Raw genomic sequence first — 13,455 nt, 5'->3', positions numbered from 1 at the left:
AAAAGTGGAAGTGATCTCCAATGGAGACAGTAGGGGTTGCAGTGAAGAGTGGTGTTGGAGCTTGAGTGACGCTTGAGAGGAAGCTGGTGGGTGAAGAGAGAAGAGAGGATGGTTCAATGCTGGGGGGAATCGGGAGGTTATATAGACGTTCGAAGACAGCGGGGACGAGGACAAGGACGAGGAGAGGAGTCGTCCTCGAGACGGGGGAGGGAGGTGATCCCTTACCGAGTTCTCTTGTCCGTAGCCAACTCGGAGCACGGCTCAAGAAAGCCAACCTCGTTTCCAAGATGTCCAAGTGCCAATACTTTCGGACACCATCATCACAAGTTTGCCTCCCGCAAACGACCATTCATGCCCACCTCCTCAATAATCAAGCTTTTGGTCCACGACAAGAAGTACCACCCCCGTACCCGGCCGGATATTGGTTCTGTCCTCCCCCAGAGCTGGATGCCAAAAGAGGAAGAAAAGCGGCTGTTTGCCTTCTCGCCTTGGTTGGATAGGCCCAGCGCGCATGGCCGCATGCATGTTCTGCAGCCATCTCGACCATTTTCGAATGTCTCTGCTTTGTGTACCACACCTTCACGTCAATCCCAGTTTGCTCACCTTTCCCCCCTCTCCCCTTAGAGCACTGAAAGAGGCCTGGGAGTGTGTGGGCTTGGAGAATATTATTGGGCTTCTCTTGAATTGGATGTCTCGAGAATATTGGTGATACAGACCGTTTGGCGGGCTGCGCGTTGAGGGTGGTATGATGTGCACCAAACCTGCGGAGACAACAAATCGTTCGGCGTTTGCAAGCGTCAATAGAGCAGAGAGCAGATACGCCACATTGTCGCCAAACCGTCAATGAACTCGTAAACAAGCAAAAGAAAATGGGACAGGAGAGTGAGAGCGAGAGAAGGAAACGAAAAAAAAAGGAGGGCGGAAAGGGGAGTGAGAGACCGCCCACATCACCAAATGGTATTATCATTCCTCAGAATCTCTCCAGAAGGCCTGACCATCACAGGAACAATTGGGACGAGCCGGATCCAACTTGGCGACATTTTCGAAGGTATTTTTGATTGTCATTTTATTTTTGGGAGATCCCTCAAGCTATCATGTATATTAAAGTCGTAAACCGTGCCTTTCCTTTTTTTATTCATTATTTTCAAGAGAGAAGAACTATTAACCGAAGAACCCGATATCCTTTTAGAATACAGTAATTGACCTATGAAATCAGTGACCGTTGCATTATTTTCATCCCAGACAAGTGCAAGCTGTCCCAAGAATGGGCAAGCTGCTTTTACTGAACAAGCTACATGATGTGGAAGTCTAGATGGTGGTCCCTAAAACAAGGAGTCCCAGCATTCAGCCCTCACGGGTTGAGAATGAGCCTCAGCGCCGGCAGCAGCGATGAGCGCCGCCGCCTCTGCCGCAAAATCGGGTGCGTGCTCATGGGTGAGGTCATGGATGTGGTCGTGAGTGTGATCATGAGTGTGTTCCACAGAATCGTGGGTGGTGTGATGGCCTTGGGTCTGAGAGTGCGGATCGCACATCAGGTTACCGTAGATACTCATGCTGTAGGCGGCATCCAAGGCAGTGTAGAGGGGGGTATCGCCCCAGGGATCCTGGCTCTGGCTGTCGTCTCCCGAGGTCTGCGGATGGTGGGTGCACTGACCGAGACCAAAAATGCCTGTTTGCCCCAGTAGGTCTGAGGCGGGACTCATCGTCAGAGCGGGGGTACCCAGTATGTCATCGCTGCAAGACGAGATGAGGGAGGTGTCCGTCATCGGTGAGGGCACGGATGCTGGTGAGAACTGAGAGAGGAAGTGAGCGGCATCCGGCCTCTCCCGCTTCAATTTGTCGGGAGACTCGTCGCGTTTCCGCTTCTTGGTGCTCGAGTTCGCGTTGATGTCGGTCTCGACCTTGATGCTGTCTTCTTGCTTCGTCTTCGTGTCCTTCTTGCCCTTGGTCGACTTGCTCTTCGCGGCGCCACCTTTGGTTCGCTTCTGAGGTTCTTGGCCCAACATGGCAGAGCGGAATCGGGAGTAGCGCATCCGGGCTGCATGGCCGTTTGTAATCGGTTGGGCGAGGATGGGATCTTTGGCGACTTCGTTCCAGTCGATCTTCGAAGTGGGACGGCATGAGTTAGCGCCACATTTCCAACTCAAGCCAATCTGAGAGTCCGGTTCAGTTTGGCACTTACATCCTTGAGGCATTTCTGCTTGAGAATAGCGAAGAGGAATCGTGTCATCTGGTTATCGTTGTTTGCCATGGTGACTGGAGAGAAAGGTTTGATGATGAGTGAATATGATGAGGAGAGTTGAGGCTATGCAAGGGAGATTGGATGATGCTTCGAGTGAAGGAGTTGGAGTTGGTGATGAGTATCCTAGGTGAGATGGAGCTGGAACCAACAGATTAGTTCTGTCCATCCGTTAGGTCCCAGGTTTCTTGTGGTGTGCAGCGGGGTTGAGTGGGTTCAGGGCCCTTACCTGGAGTGAGAGTACTGTTACATTCGGTGAGGTGAGGCTGGCAAGTCTTATGGAGGGGGTGGACTTTTCTGAATGGCTGAGCAGATCTACCCTCCCTACTCCTAAGATGGTCTGTACCGGATTTGACCACCGATTCTTTCTTTCTTCCCCAAATTGTTTGTGTGCAATGAATATAGTAGGATTAGGGGGACACGGAGAGGGTAGGCAGAGAACAACGCCTTCAATTTACAGCAGCCTTTGGCGGGTTACAGTGGCCGGATGAGGCCTTTGATGATGGATGTATCCCTTGATCCTCTTTTGTCCTTTGTGTACTTGATGATCAAGAAGATGGAGTGTGAAGAGAGGGTGTAACGCCTTTCTTTGGCCAGTCGAAGGAAAACTCGCTTCCGCTATAGAGCTGCAGTATGAAATGGTGTATATGGTGGCGAGGAGGGATGTTTGCCAAAACTCATCCAGTAGGACGATCTAAGGGTAGGTGACGATAGGCTCGGATGGATTTGGAGGCGGCACCTTGCCGAAGACTAGCAATGCACGGCACAGGCGAAATGAGAGCACAGAAAGGAATCAGGGAAGCAGTCGAGGCGCGGATCGAGCGGAAGCCGAGACACAGGCGAGTAAGACAACAGTTTGACACCGAATGCGACAATCTCAGGATCCTGCAAGAGCGAGATTTCGTTTGCGAGCAGCTCGACTCGAATCGTAACTCGCTGAGCGGAGTGGACCGTTGGTCGCGGAGTCCAAGGCCGTATTGACGTTGTGTAAGGAGATACGTGGCCGACGAGGAGGAGGAGGTTGGATGAGGAGGAGGTTGGATGAGGAGGAGGAGGAGGAGGAGGCGAATCGATGTGCGTTTCCGACGCCCGCTGCTGTAGGAGTGGACAAACACAAGCAAGATTCCCAACTTGGAAAGTCTCGTTTCCGATTTTTCTTCTTTGCAAACGGCGGAAGACAAGAAGGAACGAGGCCAGGGACCTGGAAACGCACGAAGCCGGGGAAGTTTGCTGAATAAATAGACTTGGTACGACGTACAGGCCGACGGGGATAGGCAGACAGGATGCGCAAGGTGTGGGTGTGGGTGGGCACGGGGGGTGTGGACGGTAGCAATGCGCAGGGAAATCTCAAACACTAACACACGAAGGATGAACAAGTTGGACGATGATGTGGAGTGGGGGGGATTCACGGAAGCGGGAAGATTGGGCTGGCTGCAAAGGGCGCCATTCCCAGAAAGGTTTGATGAGAAGCCCCATGGGAACACGGATCAACCTGGATCATAATGGAGGGTGGTGTTGAGTTTCGTTTGAATGAGTCGCCCGTAATCTGCACTACGCAAGTATTGGATTCGGTGGATGATACCCTCCATTTCCTGATTCCCAATCAGGATTGGTGAATCTTTTGATACGTATGCACTTGCGCTTAATCTCTAGTTGTTTGTGAAGCTGCGGCCTGTCCCCGGCGGACGAGATGACGCAGCGATCCGTTCAATAGAACATCAAATGCAGCCTCGAGAGTTTTCTTTCCTCTTCGATTCTCTCGTGCGTCTGCTCGAGCGGAGCGCGCCGAATGAAAAAAAAAAAAAACGCTCGAAGAATGTTTGCTCTGTCGTACACATCGTGTACGCTGCACTGAGCCGACAGCAGGGATGTAAATGGGAAATGGGAGATGAGGGGCTCGGACAAAGTCACTACGAGTACGGAAACACAAGGCGATGGACGATTTTTAGCGGGGAAGGGGAGGGAAAAAAATGAAAATGAGGAACATCAATAAAAAGGTACCGCAAGTGAGTCACGCAGATGCAAGACTAAATTGGTCGGGATCAATGTATTACGGTGGAATGGGATGGGATGAATGAGATGGGGAACCGAGACCGAAAACACTCGAGGTCTGTGGGAATTGTTTGCTTGTGGCGACACGATAAAGATTATTGGACGGCGAGACGACCGGCAGCTTTGGGGGCTACATCCGGCATGACGTTGTGCTTGAAGGATCATGTAGAAATCTGCTTGTTTGCCCTGAAGGACAACTGGCTCGCATCGAGTAAGAAAAAAAAAAATTGAAATCATTGATCCGTTTGTCTGTTTGAACGAGCAAAAATGATCAAACCTAAAAATTAGTCTATCATCATCGCCTCCATCGATATCCGAACGGATCAAGGTGTCTCAATGCTCAAGGAGGGGGGGTGTAAGCGAAGTCTAATGTTAGCCCGGGCGCAGCAATAGCCTGTTGTTACCTTGGCAAGGAGGCGAGCAAAAAAAAGTTCTCTCGCATTCGTTCGCAGAGATCCATGCACCTGAAAAAAAAGACGGTCTGGAACGGCTCCTTTGGCTTACCATCCAAGGGGCCTCACCAATTGGCCATTCTTGACATCTCGACGGTTACGCAAGGTATGCGGACGGGGGAAATTGTGCAGACCATAGAGGCTTCTAGTTTGGGCCGAATTAACATGCCATTTTCCAATTCATGGACCAGCTTCCCCGTCGAGAAGATGGCGATGGTTGATGGTGGTATGAGGTGAGGTAGATGAAGCGACGCGTTGCCGCGAATTGAGGCGGGGGTACGAGACCCATCGCTGGTGCCAATTTTCCACGAAACCACGTGAGCGGGACCAGCGGTGAAAAGAGCCCGAGTCAAGGGGGAGAAACCTGTGCTAAAAGCCCCGATCAAGCGGGATTCGATGGGGCCTAGCTCAAATCATGATTGGAATTCGTGGGGAGTGGGGACGCTGCTGCCTGTTGCCTGATGGCCTGAGTCCCAAAGGAGCTGAAGTCACAGACCCCTTTGCTGCCTCGATTGTCAGGCTGGATGGCAATTGTTCCGTCCTCCGGCTCGGGAGGTGCAAGGGTCATGACACAATTCCTTCGTATTTTGTGCTGAAAATGGACTGTATGACTGTATCAAACCAGTGCCATACTGTGGACAGTCTTGGGCATTCGCTTCCGTTTCTTCCATTTTCCCCAACCCCTTGAATTTTTTGCTGCCCTCCCCTTGCTTTCGTTTTTCTGCCCAAAGCACGCAAGAGCGCTGCGAGGAATTCCTCCCGAGTCCCGCTGCGCCATTGATCTTCACACTGTCCTGCATAGTGAATTGGACACTAGAGAATGCAACATTGAACCGTGCGGATTTGACCGGATTTTGACAGAGCAAGCAAACATTTGATAGTACAAACCAAAAAGTACCTGTCGATTACCAATTGCTCTGTCCACGCTCTACCAATTTCCCACCCACAGTTCTCTGTCTCCAAGATACTCCCATACCACTCCTCTTCTCCACAACCCCTCAGACGTGATATCGCACTATCGCACTATCGCCACCACACCACAGCGCCATCAATCACTCGGAACAAGAAACATCCCGGCCGTTTCCCACGTTTTGTTTGTGCCCCCGAAAGCTCCGATTTCTTCGGGAAGAGCGCTAAGCGGCGTGAGCATTAAGAACAAAAGTACCGAGGGCTGATAATTTTAGTAAAAAGTCGGGGGACTCTCTCTAAACGCAATGAGTAAGAACTGGAACGACCGCGCCGACAGAGACTTGTTCTTCACCATCTTGTCGGTGAAGAATATCGGCGTCATTAGCGGAGGGGAATGGACGACTATCGGTAACCATATGAGAGCTTTGGGCTATGGCTTCACCAATGAAGGTTGCCGGTAAGTCTTGGGGCCTGGCCTGTGCTATGTACACCTGCACGTTTGACATCTCTCAATCCCATTGTCCCACCTCTATACATCCTCTACGTATTGTTTTAGACTGGTTTCTACCATCATGTTTGCTTTAATACCATCCTCGACTTTTCTGTTGTGTTAGCTCGACCTTGTTCGCCTGTATCTGATCTACATTGCCTCTACAGTCTCTCTCTCCCTTCTCTCATTCACTTGGTCATGATATTCTTGGATGTGAATCAAGCTAACACTTAGTCGGCAGCCAACACTTTCAAGGTCTCCGGCGAGCACAGGCCAAGGTCGAGGTCAATGGCGCTCTTAACGCAGATGGGACGAGACGACCCGTCGACCCGACCTTGAACCCCATCACTAGGCGTCCAGGTCCAGGCCGCGGTCGACCAAGGAAGCACCCTCAACCCCAGGCGCCTGCTCAGCCACAGACCCAGTTCATTCATATGCAGCCCCAGCTGAAGATAGAGCAGCAGCAGCAACAACAGCAACAACAGAAGCTCCAGCAGCAACAACAGCCCCAGCAACAGCAACAGCAGGAGCAGCAGCAGCAGCAATATCAGCAACAACAGCCGCAACCACAGCAGCAGCCGCAACAGCAGCAACCGCCGCATCAGACCCCGACCCCGAACCCGCAGATGATGGTCAGCCCGGTCCCCGTGCCCACCGTCGGCCCCATGCAGCCCAACGCTGCGCAGTCGTTGTCTCCGCCCGTCAACCAAGCTCACGCTCACGCTCAAGCTCAAGCCCAGGCCCAGGCTCAGGGTCATCCTCATGCAATGCCCGTTCCTGTGCCCGTCCCTGTTCCCATGGGTGCTACCGACTCTCCTGCCGAGCCCGAAAATGATGAAGATGACGAGGAGGAGGAGGTAGAGGAGGCGGAGGCGGAGGTGGAGGCGGAGGCGGAGGTGGAGGCGGATGGGGAGGACGAGACGGAACCCGAGCCAGAGGATGATGATGACGATGAGCCCGCCGCAAAGCGGGCGAGGCTGGATGACGGTCAGCTTGAGCAGCCGTTGAATGAGGATGTTCTGGGTCTTGCTCATGGGAATCCTGCGGATAGTTACCCTTCGCCCACGTGAGTTATCCGCATTTTGTCTCTCCTTGGGACATACTCGAGCTTCTTTTATGCTAACTCTCGTTGTTTCTAGTTTCAACTATGCTGAGGCCTAAGTGTCCGTTCTCTCTTTTTTTCCTGAACTGGACAGATACAGAGTGGATGAAGAGCAGAGTCACTTAATCGGCTGTTTCCGCGGACAGTGTGTGCTTCGTTGATGTTTCGGGCCGTTCTTTTGTCTTTTGCAGTGCTTTATCTTATTTTTTCCTGTATAATAGGCGATGACGAATTACGGATGTTTTGTTCTTCCTTTTCTTTCTTTCTCTCGTATCTGGAGTCGGCGAGCAGCGGAAAGCAGAGTTGTAGGGCTGTCTGGGAGTTTGACCTGAGAAGAAGTGAGCTATGTATATTAAGTATTGCATTTCGATTACCTTAATGACTAGATGATGGCTCCATCCCGAGTCACCTGTGTGTTTTGATGGTTTGATGAGTCCTCCTGACGACTAAGGTATTGATCCATCATCACAACCTCTTCTCGCCATAACAGGAGTCTGACAGCTAAGATGACCAGGATGCATGAAACACAAGACCAAGGATACAAGGTAGACTTCACACCTTTTTCACGATATCGTCAAAGGGATCAATGCCCTTTCCATCCCCCCAAGTTAATCTAAATGAAAGCTCTCTCTTCATCTCTAGAAATGAAAAGAAAGCCTGTTCCCACTACCTACGTGAGCATTCTCCGGATCTCCTCCAGATTCAGCGCTTCACCATTTCCTCGAGCAGTCTCGTCATTGTGATCTTCTCGAGTGCTCTCCATTCTTCTTTCCCAAGTGTCAACGTTTCTTTACCCAATCTCCTCGTCGCGTCCACTTCTACCGCGTCTCGTTTTTTCAAATAGTTTCTTCCTCCAAGCTATTCTCATCATCAATCCCTTCATCTTCACCACTCAACATCCTCATTTTGAGAATCAAGCGCTTCACTAACGCGCATAGCCAACCTCATACCAAAACATATTTCTACTCTATATCCAAGACAGCCGTCACGATGTCGAAGTCTAGTTGGACCCCTGATGCGGATCAGGACCTCCTGTTCTCTATCATGATGGGTGACGCCGTCTCTCGTCCCTCGCCCAACTGGGAGCAGGTCACCGCCGTCATGCAGGAGCTGGGATATACCTTCACCAAGCAGGCTATCCGGTATGTTTTTCTTATGTCTCTTCTATTTATTTGTTATTACTGTTTCGGTCTTTGCCTTTTCCCCATCCTCGCCGTCACGTTTCCCTTAAGAATATCCAGAACCCATCTCTGCCGTTCCCGTTTATCCTCATAGAGCCTCTCCCTAACGTCACCCCAGCCAGCATTTTGCCAAGAAACTCTGGGCCGCCTTCGAGGAACGCCGCAGCGGCGAAAAGGAGCCCTCCACCCCGTCCCCCGCGAAGAAGATCGCGAAAACTCCTACTTCTTCGCAGAAGAAGAAGAAGTTGCCGCTCCTCGCGCCACCCCCTCGAAGCGCCCCAAGCCCGTCATCGATGAGGAGGATGAGGACGAGCTTTTTGAGGTGGTCACACCTACCAAGAAGCCCAAAGTTGAGAAGGAGACGAAGATGGAGGTTGAGGACGCGCTCGAGCACTAAACGCCTGAAGAAAGGTTTGGAAATAGAAAGACAGGTCGCGAGTCCTTTGTTCTGTAAGAAGACTTGTTCCTCCCCCCCTTTTTTTTTCCCAATCTTGATGTCTCTGTATCTCAGTCGAGAAAACAGACTAACTGGTCTTTTCCTTCTTCGGATAGATAATCTAGGCTATACCTCATCGTCACTCGTCCTTGTCTTTTCTCTACCTGCTTTGTTTTTAGGCGGATATGTTTAGTTCCATCAGGTGTATTCGAGGTGGCTCAATATTAAGCATCGCTGTTTGTGGGGGAGGCTGAGTCTCCGAGTTGATCTTTTCAAGTCTCACTGTTCCTTTTTCTTTTTCCCTTGAACCTGTTCACGGAATTTCTTGAGAATCAGATGGATCAGCACTTGTTCTTATCCACGGGATCAAGCTTGCATTAGGAGAGAGAATAAAAGGAAGTCAAAACAAAATCGAAAAAGCCATTCGGCCTCTTCAGTACACACACTGCCTCGTGATCATCGTAAAAAGTCAAGCTTCGTAGACCACCGGGACTCCTCATAGAAACGAAACATCACAGAATCCATAGTAATAAATAAAAGAAACAAACTTTGATTAATGTTAAACTGTTACCTGGTCCTCGACGAAGACATAAAATAGTGGTATCGTATCACACACCCAGAACGCCATGCCCGTATTCTTTTAAGCCCTCCCTGACCCAGGACCCATGGCCGCCATCGGGGCTTCCTTTGCTCCCCCAAATATCCCAGGCCGACTCATATAACGTACAGGCTATAATGACAAAACTCCAACAGAAAATCATGCCCCGCAAACTACCCCGATCATATGAAAGCCCATTTCAATCAACGTCCGTGAGGAGGCATGGGGCCTGCGGTAGGCATGGGTACACCCCCATTGTGAGGCACAGACATTCCGGGGACTGGTTGAGGCGGTCTGACGTGAGAAGAAAGCATGGCTGTAGCAGCATTATTCGGCTGCATTCCGGTAGCTGGCTGAGGCGGCCGAGCAAAAGCAGAAGGCATGGGTGGTCCGTTGGCAGGCTGAGGCATTCTTCCAGAGATAAGATTTTGTACTTGAAGGGCGGGGCTCTGTGTTGGTGTGGAGGTAGCCACGGGCGGTGTTCTCACGGGAGGTGGCGCAGTGGGAGGCTGAGAAACAACTCGCCTTCTCTTGGCCTCTCTCTCCTCAGTGGCACCCAGCCGGGCGAGAATATCCCGGATCTGAACGCTATGGCGCTGGAGAGTGTTGGTGGCGCCGCCGGGCAGATCGAAGCTCATGGTGTTAACAATTGCTTCGTAGAGTGACTGCGTATTAATGTTTCTGTACTGGGCATGCAGTGATTCGCAGAATTGCTGGAGGCCGTTCACCTGCGTCATCAACTGGCTCAGGGAAGTCCAGTTATTCTTCTCCAAAGTCTGCATTCGGTCGGTGACTTGGCGTATCGACTCGATTGAGGCAGCGTCCGGCACGGCAGATTGGCCACCCGCTGCGACAGAGCTGGCGCCGGTCCTGATGGTCCTCGCGACTCCGTCAATTTTGTTCTTAACATCGTCCGCCGCAACTCTAATATCCTTGATTTGAGCCTCAATGGTGTCTAGTCTGTTCCGAAGTTCCATGGCTTCCTTCTGAGTTGAGTCGGCTTGCGCCTCGACAGCACCGAGCTTGACCACGAGTTGCGTGTTCAACTGCGCCGTCTCATCAGCGCGGCGGGCGAGGTTGTTGGTCTTGGCGTCGAGGACCTTGAGTGATTCGCCCTGACGGCATTGGAGAGCCCGGACCTCCGTGATCGTCGTTCCCGTCTCGGCCGGCGTGTTTCTATTAATGCTAGCTTGGCTCTCCGGGGCTGCTCTACCCTCGACAGCGTCGAGTCGTTTTCGCAAATCGTCGACCCAGCCGCCCACCATCTGGATCATGGCGTCCTGCGCGGCTTTGAGGTTCGCAGAGAGCTGAACGGACTTGGCAATTTCGGGGGCCACTTCGACCTTTACTTTGTCTGCAACGGCGTCGACGTCTACCGAAGGTGACGCGCGATTCTCTTCAAGGGCACTGAGGCGCTTGTTGACGTTTTCGTCTTCCTTTTCGAGAAGAGATATTTTTGTCCGAATGTTAGGCAAGGCACTGTCCATCTCCCAGAAAAGATCGTCAAACTCGCCAGGGTCGAATGCGCCCAACTTTTCCTTATGGATCTTAACCGTGGCTTGTAGGTCACGAAGAGCCTCAGTGATTTCCGCCAAGTCTGCTGCCTGCGATGGCTGCGCGGCCTGGGTTTCCTGTGAGGACAGCGTTGAGCTTAAGTCTTGTAGTCTGCTTCCGTACGTGTTGACCTTGGCATTTAGCTCGGAGAGGGCCTCGGTGATTCCCGACAAGTCTGCTGGTGGTGTTGGCTTGAAGCTGCGCAGTCTCTCTTCATGAGTATTGACCTTGGCCTCTAACTCACGAACCGCCTTGGAGACTTCCATAAAGTTGGGCGGCAACGCCGAACTGGGTGAAGCAGACGCAATCCGGGCTCTGTTTGCGGTTTCTAGATCCGAGACTGCTGAAATGGCGGTACTAACAGCGCCCGCTACCCTAGACAGCCGGCTTCCGGTATCATTGCATGTCAAATCTAGCTTTTCGGTGATTCTCTCAAGTTTATCAAGGCGGTCCTTCAAGTAAGCGTGGTCCATCTTGCCGCGATTTTCCTCCACAGCCATCCGTGAACGAAGGTCCCTGGCCTCTGTCACGCTTCTTTGATGATCCATGTCTAATTGCCTCATGGCGGTTTGCAGCTGAGAGACGTCTTCGTTCAGCTTCCGCTGCATACGGTCGAGTTCTTGGTATTCAGCCATAGGCGTCTTCTCAGCGGGGCTGGGTTCCTTTTCCCTGGCGCGTAGTGATTGGATTTCTGATTTCATGGCCTCGCGCTCTGTGGCGATTTTCTGTTTGTCATCGACAAGCTTTGCATAATTGCTCTTGAGGCTCTCGTGCTCGCTGGACAGGCTCTGAAGCTGCGACTGAAGATTTTGCATTTGCTTCTGGGTGGCTTGGTTATTGTCTGTCATCGTCTTGGTAAGTGTGTCTACACGACTGGCGAGACTACGAAGGTCACCGCCGTCAACCGCGGGGGCCGTGGCGGTGCTGCTGGTGGTCGAGGATTTCAGGGATGGTTGTGGTGACGAGGAGCGAGAAAGCTTGTTGAGCATAGTGGTCATTAGGTCTCCGAGTACCCTATGTTGGTCTGCGGCCATCTCTTTGTAATCTCTGTCGAGATCACGGAGATCCGTTTCTCCCTTCTGGACACTGAATTTGAGCACCTCGGCGGCTCCGGCCATTCCCGGAGCCTTGCGCATATGCTTGGCCAGATCACTCTTTCGGGTTGCCAGAGTCTGCTCAGAGGCCTGTACCTTGAGTTTCAATGCCACCCTGCCAGCCAGAAGCTCGGCAAATTTGTCAAATGGATCGAGATCTTGAGCACTGCCTGCCTTGAGCCCTGAAACCCTGACGAAGGCCGAAGGAGGTTTTGCTTTTTGGGGGGACAAGATTGTTAGTAAGAATACATATGTAGTGTAAGACGACTACTGCAACCGCTTAGGTGGTCGCGTGGTTCTTTAAGAAGTATCGACTCACCTGGGAGATTCTGCGATGTGGTCGAGGCATGGCGCCGGAGAGGCGGTTCGTGTCCTCCGGTTCCACCTCGACCTAGAGCAGGTCTAGAACGGGCCATGCTGTCCTCAAAGCTAAGCTTCCTAGATCGTAGATCCCAGTCTGCGCGGTCTCGGTCCCTGCCCCGATCCCTACTATTCTCCCTACCGGGATAGCGCTCTTTACCAAAGTCGCGCTCTGGAATGCTTCTATCACGGTCACGGCTCGTATCCCAGCTCGGGCGACGACCTGGCGGTGGGGAATATGGCTCGCGACCCCTGCCTCTGGGCCCAGTCGGCAGAGGTCGGTAATTATCTCTATCCCCCATCCTCTCTCTCTCTCTCAAGCTGTAACAACTTTAAGGCATGCAAGGTAGACGCGCTTTTCGGTCCAATCCGTCAGTGTGACCGTGCATGGAATACAAATCGAAACGTGTGTCTCAAAATTCCAGAGATGTGGAGCTGTAGGAAGATAAGTTCGAGGGTAATACAGGGAAGATCGGGTGTTTCCAGGGTGTAGGATTAAAACAAGTTAAGATGGATTGAACCCCAGAGAGGAGAGAGTTTCAAGAGCAAACCTCCTTTTTGTTCGTTTTAAAATGGAGGACAACAAGGGGCCAACCTAACGGCAAACCATGCGATAGAAATCCCTGTTCATGAGAAGTGAGATGCTGTGATTGAAGAGCGAGGTGGTGAGGTGGTGAGCAATGTGAATGCCAGGTCGGTTTGCATGAAGTGGCGGAGAAAGAAGAAAAGTAGGTTTTTTGGATGGTGTTGGTGATAGTTGTTGCTGGTTGGTCGGTGCCTGCCTTGTCTTGTGGTTTGTGGTGAGCTCCTGCTCGTTTTTCTCAGCCGTACAAGTGTACCTTGAGCGGGGTCGAAAGTTGCGATGACAAGGGAAGGTGCATTGGGTCAAATGATGTGAGCCCCTTCTTCACCATAAGTCCTGGGTACAAAATGGAATTAATAGCTGTGAAGGAAGTAGAAATTGATGCCAAGTGAGATTTCTTGAGAT

General features: G+C 51.7%; 4 protein-coding genes across 4 annotated transcripts; 2 read left to right on the top strand and 2 right to left on the bottom strand.

Moving 5' to 3' along the window:
• Positions 1–1,322: 1,322 nt before the first annotated feature.
• On the bottom strand, positions 1,323–2,251 carry SAPIO_CDS3938 (uncharacterized protein; the record flags this gene model as incomplete). Its single annotated transcript, XM_016786614.1, has 2 exons — positions 1,323–2,102; positions 2,183–2,251. 2 exons carry the CDS (start codon positions 2,249–2,251, stop codon positions 1,323–1,325), a joined length of 849 nt encoding a protein of 282 aa, XP_016643590.1.
• Positions 2,252–5,957: 3,706 nt separating this feature from the next.
• On the top strand, positions 5,958–7,303 carry SAPIO_CDS3937 (uncharacterized protein; the record flags this gene model as incomplete). The annotated part of the gene is made up of 3 exons (XM_016786613.1): positions 5,958–6,109; positions 6,384–7,208; positions 7,282–7,303. 3 exons carry the CDS (start codon positions 5,958–5,960, stop codon positions 7,301–7,303), a joined length of 999 nt encoding a protein of 332 aa, XP_016643589.1.
• Positions 7,304–8,234: 931 nt separating this feature from the next.
• On the top strand, positions 8,235–8,822 carry SAPIO_CDS3936 (uncharacterized protein; the record flags this gene model as incomplete). Its single annotated transcript, XM_016786612.1, has 2 exons — positions 8,235–8,386; positions 8,522–8,822. The coding sequence occupies 2 exons, from the start codon at positions 8,235–8,237 to the stop codon at positions 8,820–8,822; spliced, it is 453 nt and encodes a 150-aa protein (XP_016643588.1).
• Positions 8,823–9,662: 840 nt separating this feature from the next.
• Positions 9,663–12,769, bottom strand: SAPIO_CDS3935 (uncharacterized protein; the record flags this gene model as incomplete). The annotated part of the gene is made up of 2 exons (XM_016786611.1): positions 9,663–12,322; positions 12,427–12,769. The coding sequence occupies 2 exons, from the start codon at positions 12,767–12,769 to the stop codon at positions 9,663–9,665; spliced, it is 3,003 nt and encodes a 1,000-aa protein (XP_016643587.1).
• Between the last annotated feature and the right edge of the window lie 686 nt (positions 12,770–13,455).

The sequence above is a fragment of the Scedosporium apiospermum genome (genome assembly GCF_000732125.1).
Source record: "Scedosporium apiospermum strain IHEM 14462 chromosome Unknown SEQ_SAPIO_0090, whole genome shotgun sequence".
In the NCBI taxonomy this organism is placed as follows: Eukaryota; Fungi; Ascomycota; class Sordariomycetes; order Microascales; family Microascaceae; genus Scedosporium; species Scedosporium apiospermum.
This window is presented reverse-complemented; position numbering and strand designations above follow the sequence as displayed.